General features: G+C 37.7%; 1 protein-coding gene across 2 annotated transcripts; it reads left to right on the forward strand.

Annotated features, from left to right (window-relative positions):
- The first annotated feature begins 1,084 nt into the window (after positions 1–1,084).
- On the forward strand, positions 1,085–7,406 carry LOC115414022 (uncharacterized). 2 transcript variants are annotated; one of them, XM_030127211.1, is made up of 4 exons: positions 1,085–1,124; positions 1,222–1,374; positions 3,614–3,762; positions 7,089–7,406. In XM_030127211.1, the coding sequence occupies exons 1-4, from the start codon at positions 1,089–1,091 to the stop codon at positions 7,243–7,245; spliced, it is 495 nt and encodes a 164-aa protein (XP_029983071.1). In that variant the 5' UTR covers positions 1,085–1,088; the 3' UTR covers positions 7,246–7,406. The 2 variants fall into 2 exon arrangements, 1 of the variants encoding a protein (XP_029983071.1); XR_003934540.1 differs by lacking the exons at positions 1,085–1,124; positions 1,222–1,374 and adding an exon at positions 3,369–3,439.
- The last annotated feature ends 260 nt before the right edge of the window (positions 7,407–7,666 follow it).

Genomic DNA, 7,666 nt, shown 5'->3' on the forward strand with positions numbered 1-7,666 from the left:
CATGCCAAATTTGGTGAGTTTTGGAGCATGTTTAGGGGGTCAGAATCCAGTTCAAAGTGGTGGCGGAAAAATAATAATAATAATAATAATAATAATAATAATAATAATAATAATAATAAAAAACGAACGAAAAACAATAGGGGCCTTGCCTTCTGGTGAGTCCACTCACTGTGTGAGTGGACCTGCCCTCTCGGCTCGGTCCCTAATTACCAATAGCTACAACAACTTTCCATAACTGTTAATACTACTATTACTACTGTTAATACTACTACTATAAACACAAGTATTAACAGTGGATATACTACTACTGCAACAGTTAGTACAAATAATAGAAACCTCTATCATCTATGTAAGTATATAATAAACACTATCACAACTATATGGATAAGTGAGTGATGACAATGAAGGCAGGAGAGAAGAAGAACCACAACAGCAGATCCAGAGATGATCCAGGGAAAACCTGTGAGGACATGAAGCACACAGACTTTAGGGAGGAAGTCAAGTCAGTAACATGTATTTGCTGGGGCGTACATAGAGAAGATTAGGAGAGAGAAGGTCAGAGAGGTCATATTACTGCCTCGAATAATGTGAAAATAAGTGTTGAGGTTACACCTGCCATCTGTCACATCTGTGCAGCCTTTATTGTCAGATTAGATTAGATAAGCCTTGCTCTAAATCTCTATTCAAATATGTCTGAATTGCTTATCTTCTTATTTTTTCTGTCATTAAAATCAGATACAAATCTTAAACTTAAAGGCATGACATGTATTGCTTGTTGATAAGTTATAAAACAGCAGGTTTTTATATAATCGCCTCTGACACAGACCTGTTCATTACAGTTACATAAGATTCTAAGAGTCTGTTATCAAATGTCATTGATGTCTTATGCAATACTGATTTTGATCTTCAGTTCAGAGACGTACGTCCTTTTTGGTGTGTTTTGGAGCCGATGTCTGGCTTGAATTAACTGATCATATCTGTGTTGCAGTTCAGTTTCCTCTTATATATACCATGTCTGGTGCTCTGCTGCCATATTCAGGTGTGTGTTCGACTAAATCAGAGACTGCATGACGCCCCATCAGTCTCAAATGCCTCCTGTCAAAGTTTTTGTTGATTTCACTGCTGTAAGTTTGAGAAAAACCTTTTTTTTCTGGTGCTAGTTTTATTTTCTATTTCAAATAACTGTTGATCTGATCTTTGTCTGTTCTGCTTCTCCTTCAGCTCAAACCTCCATGTGGATCAAGAAGATTAGAACATGAACATTTTATCTACCACGAGTCTAGCGTCACAGTTGACCACCCTGATCAGCAGCTCCACCGTTTCAACCAGTCTGAACAAAACCTGCAAAAGAAATGGTACCTCTGCTGGACACCAGTAAGTCCATAGATTAGAGCAGGCATGTCCAAAGTCCGGCCCGGGGGCCAATCACGGCCCGCGGTCAGATTTAATACGGCCCACAGCTTGGGTTTTATATTATATTATTTATGGCCCGCTTGGACTGTTGAACCGAGTACATGAATCATAAAAGGTTCCAAATGCAGTTTCTCCTTTCACCTCATGGTGGCAGCACCACTCTAACTCTATCTGGCTCTACAGCCTCACCGTGAACCTTTTTCGCTAATTTCAAACCACGGCGCCTGTAAATTAAAAAAAACTAAAGTTGACAGTGAGGGCCGCCGCTTCCAGGACAGATAGGAATTACAATTTTTTTTCACTGAAAATCAAGGCAATTATGTTTGCCTAATTTGTCAAGAGACTGTTGCCTTGTTTAAGGAATTCAATGTAAAGAGACACTAGTAGATAAAACATGCTAATGCAAACAAACTAGCAGGGAGTGAGCGCTCTGAAAAAGTGAAGCAAATTCCAGCTGCTTTAAACTCACAGCAGTGACTCTTCATGTGAACCTGGGAGTTAAATGAATTTGCCACCAGGGCAGGCTACCAAGTTGCCAGGTTAGTTGCCTGTAACTGCTGGTGTTATGTACTTGTAGATGTGACACAAAATATTACTTTTTGAATGATTTTGTGAAAGACAAGAGTAAGAGTCATATGTTTTCATCTTAAATGTTAACAGACTTTGCATTACTGAGTAATATATGAGTAATGATTACTCATATAAGTCATGTTTAAAATGAATGTGGGGTTAAGATTTGTATCAACTTGGAAGTTTAAGATACTCCACATAGTTTGTTCTATGTTATCTGACTCCAGATGTGAAAGGAAGGCAGAATTTTTTTTTTTGTTTGTTTGTTTGTTTTAATTTGTTCACACCTGAGTGGCTTAGATTTGGTTACATTGCCATTTAAAAAAATGATATTGTGACAATGAAATTAAAATTGTTGTAGAACAGCACATTTACATGTAATTTTTACTGTTTAAAAAATGTCTGAAGGGACCACTGGCCCCTGGCAATGTCCACATTATCAGATCTGGCCCTCTTGAAAAAAAGTTTGGACACCCCTGGATTAGAGAATTAAGCTTATTTTAGTTCAGGGGCCGCATTCAGCCCAGTTTGACCTCAAATGGGCTGGACCGGTACAATAATAGAATAATAACATATAAATAACAACTACAATATTTCGTGTTATTTTAGTGCAAAATGTAAAAGTGCAATTATAACAATATTATGCCTCAGTTTAGCACTTACACATGAGAATTACAACGTACAGATAACAGTGGATCTACGAAGGCAAAAAACATTTAGTAAAAGTTAAAATTCCACTTATTTCTCTTAATAAATTTCAGGTTTTTAAAAAGATAGTTTGTAAGTTTAAACATTTTCATCATTTAATTTAAAATGTTTGCACTAAAACAAAAAGAATCATTTAGATTTGTCATTATTTATACATTATTATGGTATTAAATTACTGGTCTGATTCACTGAGGTCAAACTGTGCTTTATGTGGCCCCTGAACTAAAATAAGTTTGACACCCTTGAATGCTGGATCGGAGCCTTTGGCGGGCCAGTTTGGGCCCACAGGCCACATATTTGACACGCCTCCCATAGATAATACTGTAGTGAAATAAAAATGTATTGATTTCTTTGAATTATTTATTCTGATCTCAGATGCTTAACCTCAGATTATTATTATTATTTTTTTAAATGATGTAATAGCAGTTCAGAAATGTTCTAAACTTTATGATGGAAACAAGAGTGAAGTCAAATGAACAAATATAAAATATAATCTTTGTTATGGACTGTATCCATTGGCTGATGTAAAGCTCATGTAAAATTGGGCTATTATTATTATTATTATTATTATTATTATTATTATTATTATTATTATTATTATTTTACTGGTCCGGCCCACTTTATATCATATTTGGCTGAATGTGGCGCCTGAACTAAAATGAGTTTGACACCCCTGCTCTAGGAACTTCATTTTACAAACACATTCATGAAGATGATATTGCTCATTTAGCAAAGTGTCACAGACAAGGTATGCATCTAACTGGTGTGACTGATACTGCAACAATATGAAAGTTATGTATGATGTTCACCTGGAAACAAAGGTTACACTCATATGGTCTTCAGGATATGTTCTGCTCTTGGTCTTCAGAAGTAGTTCATCTATTTCTTGTCTGTTTCCTCTTCTGTCACTGTCTGCTGTAAGTGCTGCATCAGAGAGAAGATCAATACCAACTGCTACAAGTTAAAAATAAAAGATGGATCATTTATCACATTAAAGAGCTGCTGGTTCAGCTTCATGAACCCGTGGACCAAAGAGGTGGAAAACACTGTTTCTACAAGTTCTGTAGTCATGTAAGTACACATGTCCTGCTCTATTACACTTAGCTTGTAAGAATCTTATAAAGAATTTTGTGTTCTTATCACACATCTTTGGAAATTCTTATTGTATCGCATGTGATTATACAGTAGAAATTGAATCAAATGGAGCCGTATCATCAAATCATTAAATAACAGGCATGGTCAAATATTCTAATGATGAAATACATTCAGTGTATGTTTAAAAACATAAAATATTGAAGTCATGTTGGTCATTTTACATTAGATGACCAAAAACATTTCTGAGATACTTCTGTGCATCATCTACATGTATAAGTTTAAGCCACTCACACAAACACTGATGCCCATAAAGTGAGAATACTGTTGTTTTCACACACATTCCTCTGTTTATTCGTATTTATATTTTATCGGTAATCACCTTTGACCAGGTGTAATGCTTACATACTGAGTCCCAGTTACTATTTATTTATCAAGAATAAATCCCATTGTTACAATCATTTCATGAAAAGAGGTAAAAAAAAACAAAAAACCATTTTATTCCAACTTTAAGGTAAATAGTGTAATTTCTAATTTACAAATGTAATTTATGTGCATGATGGGAAAAGGACATCTTAGTGCAAAGGAAGAAGTAGAAAACACTACAGAGTGGTCTAATAATTTTGTCCAAAGCTGTATTTCTGAATTTTGTACTCCTCTGTCAAGGATATATATATTTTTAAATAATAATCCAGTCATTTTCAGAGGTGGGAACAGCTATTGTCAACATTCCTCCCCACAGATGATGATCACCACACAAGGTGAATGTATGACCCGTTTCCCTTTTCTAAATAAAAACTTTCATTTATTTGAAGAGTTAATAAAACATCTCACAGCCTTGTCATGTCTGTAGGTGAAGGAAAGTCAGACGTCCAAACACTATCAAGTATCAGTGGTACGAGGAAAGTGATCCTGAGGTAAAACCTGTGAAATTAGGGATGGAGGTTTTTACAGTCGCACTTGTAAATATTAATAAAATCATATTTAGCATCCAACTCCATTTGGGAACACTGTTATTGTCTATGGAGATAATTTTAACATTAAACAAGACAAAAGTCATACTGTATGGTATAACACAATTAGCGTTAATAAACAGTTTCCAGTTCCCCTCATTCCCTCTTATGTCTTACTTAGAAGCACCTGCATAACATGAGTGACCAAACCGTCCATGATAAGGACTTACAAACACTATCAAACCTGAGAGTAAAAAACAATATGGAATTTTGCAAAGTGGTATTAATTTAGTTTATCTCATTCTAATGGGACCAGTCAGTGGGTGGGATATATTAGGCAGTAAGTCAACATTTACCCTTGAGGATGATGTCACAGAATAAACTAGAAGCACTCGGAGAGCGCAGACCTCCACCAAGGCTGATCAGTGCCCCCCCCCCCCCCCCCCCCCCCCCCGTGGGCCCCCCCCCCCCCGATCACCACCAAAATTTAATCATTTCTTCCTTATCCCATTTCCAACAAACCCTGAAAATTTCATCCAAATCTGTCCATAACTTTTTGAGTTATGTTGCACACTAACGGACAGACAAACAAACAAACAGACAAACAAATAAACAAACCCTGGCAAAAACATAACCTCCTTGGCGGAGGTAACAACACTACCAAGGTTAAGAATCTGAGCAACTTTGACAAGGTAGAAACTGTTCTGGTCAAATCACTGGGTCAGAGCATCTCCAGATCTTGTTCTTTAATCCCAGTGTAAAGTGGTTAGACACAAAAGTATCTAAAGAACAACCAGATTTCAACCAGTCGAGCATCTATTGAATCAGAACATTATCACCACCTGTCTAATACTGTGTACATCTCTATTTTTCCCACAAACACTCTCTGACCCCAGGTCTAGACTCCACCAGACCTCTGAAGGTGTTCTGTGGTATCTGGACCAAGACGTTAGCAGCAGACCCCTGAAGTTCTGAAAGTAGAGAGGTGGACCTACATGGATCTGATTTATTTGTTTAATCACCTCCTACAGATGATCAATGGTCCTGAGGTTGGGATGTCCTGCTTTAGTCCATTTTTAATTGGTACTAACCACTGCAGACCAGGAACAAACAAGACCTGCAGATGTGGAGATGCTCTGACCAGTCATCACCGTTACAATATGGACCTTTTCAAAGTCACTCAGTTCATTATGTTTATGTTTATGCATTTGGCAGACGCCTTTTTCCAAAGCGACTTACAGGGGAAAACCAATCAAATCCCTCGATCAATCAAATTTTATTTATATAGCGTCAGATCACAACAAAAAAAGTTATCTCATGACACTTTATATATAGAGTTGGTCAAAACCAGACTCTAAGCCAATTTACAGAAACCCAACAGAATCCTCCAGGAGCAAACACTTGTGACTGGTGACAGTGGAGAGGAAAAACTTCCCTTTAACAGCAGAAACCTGGAGCAGACCCAGACTCCTGGACGATGGCCGTCTGCCTTGACCAGTTGGGGTTAAAGAGAGAGGGTAAAGAAAGAGAAAAAGAGAGCGATAGAGATAGAGACTGGGGGAGAGGGGGAGAAGGGGGGAGTAGGGGGAGACACATAGAGGCAGTTGAGGATAAGTGAGTGATGATGATGAAGGCAGGAGAGAGGCAGGACCACTGCAGCAGGTCCAGAGATAATCCTGGGAAAAACCTTATTAAAACATTTAAAATGGAATGTCTGACAGTGCTAGGACAGGAGGTGCTCTCTGAAGAGCTGGGTCTTCAGGAGCGTCTTGAAGATAGGCAGGGACGCCTCTGTTCTCGTAGTGCTGGGTAGAACATTCCACCAACATGGAACGACCCATGAAAAGAGCCTGGATTGTCTTGTACAAGGTCTGGGGACCACCAGACAACGTTCCCCAGACGAGCGGAGTGGTCGTGGGGCAACATAAGCTTTTATCAGTGCACCTCATTATGTTACACATTTTCCTGCTTCCAACACATCAGCTTCAAGGACTAAATGTTCACTTATTGCCTAATATATCCAACCCAGTGAAAAGTACCATTGTAATGAAATAATCAATATTATTACCACTTCTCTTGTCAGTGGTCAGAATATTATGGTGGATCAGCGTATAATGCATCTGGAATACAGCTTAACTGGTGATTTATAAATAAATGTACAGTATGAGGTAACATTCTTTAAATGAGGATCAAATAACCACAAAAATCTGCAGTGATGTAATCTCTAGTTACTAGTGAGCAACAGTTCACAATTATCTATAGAATCGTGCATTATCTAAGCGTTACTTTTGTATATGACTGATACCCATATAAAGTGTTTGTGAGTATCTTTTCATTTAAACCTGGTGGAAGGATGGACATGATGGTGATCTCAGAGGGTCAGAGGATGTTTGAGGAGGACACTCAGGCTGTGATCGTGGGAGTGAAGAACATCAGCCAGAAGAAGAAAACAGATGAACCAGCACAAGGTTACTCAACCACAAAGGTGGCAGCCACATCAGGGTCCTGAAGAACTATCGAGGCCAAAGGACTCTGTGGTCCTCAGTCTTCTCCTCCGGGCTGATGTTACAGACTATGACGCCTGCTACACCTTCATTATCCAAGTTAGGATGGACGTTACCTATACATCCACCTGCTGCAAAGATGTGTGACAGCAAAGCACAAGACAGGAGGAATATTGAATAGGAATATAGTAATAAATAAATAGGAATATTTATAGGAAAATTATCTTATCTTATAATGTCAGTGAAAACACTTTTAAAGTTCTGTGTTACTTACATGGTTGGTTTCTGTTTTTGTTTCTATTATTAAGCAGTTATTAGAAAGTCATGATAATACACTTTATATTATAGAAAACATGTTCGTCATTAATTAGTTACTAATAATGCACACATAAGAAGCATATTGGTTCTTTATTCTTTTATTAATTA

Source organism: Sphaeramia orbicularis, chromosome 3 (assembly GCF_902148855.1).
Source record: "Sphaeramia orbicularis chromosome 3, fSphaOr1.1, whole genome shotgun sequence".
Classification (NCBI taxonomy): Eukaryota; Metazoa; Chordata; class Actinopteri; order Kurtiformes; family Apogonidae; genus Sphaeramia; species Sphaeramia orbicularis.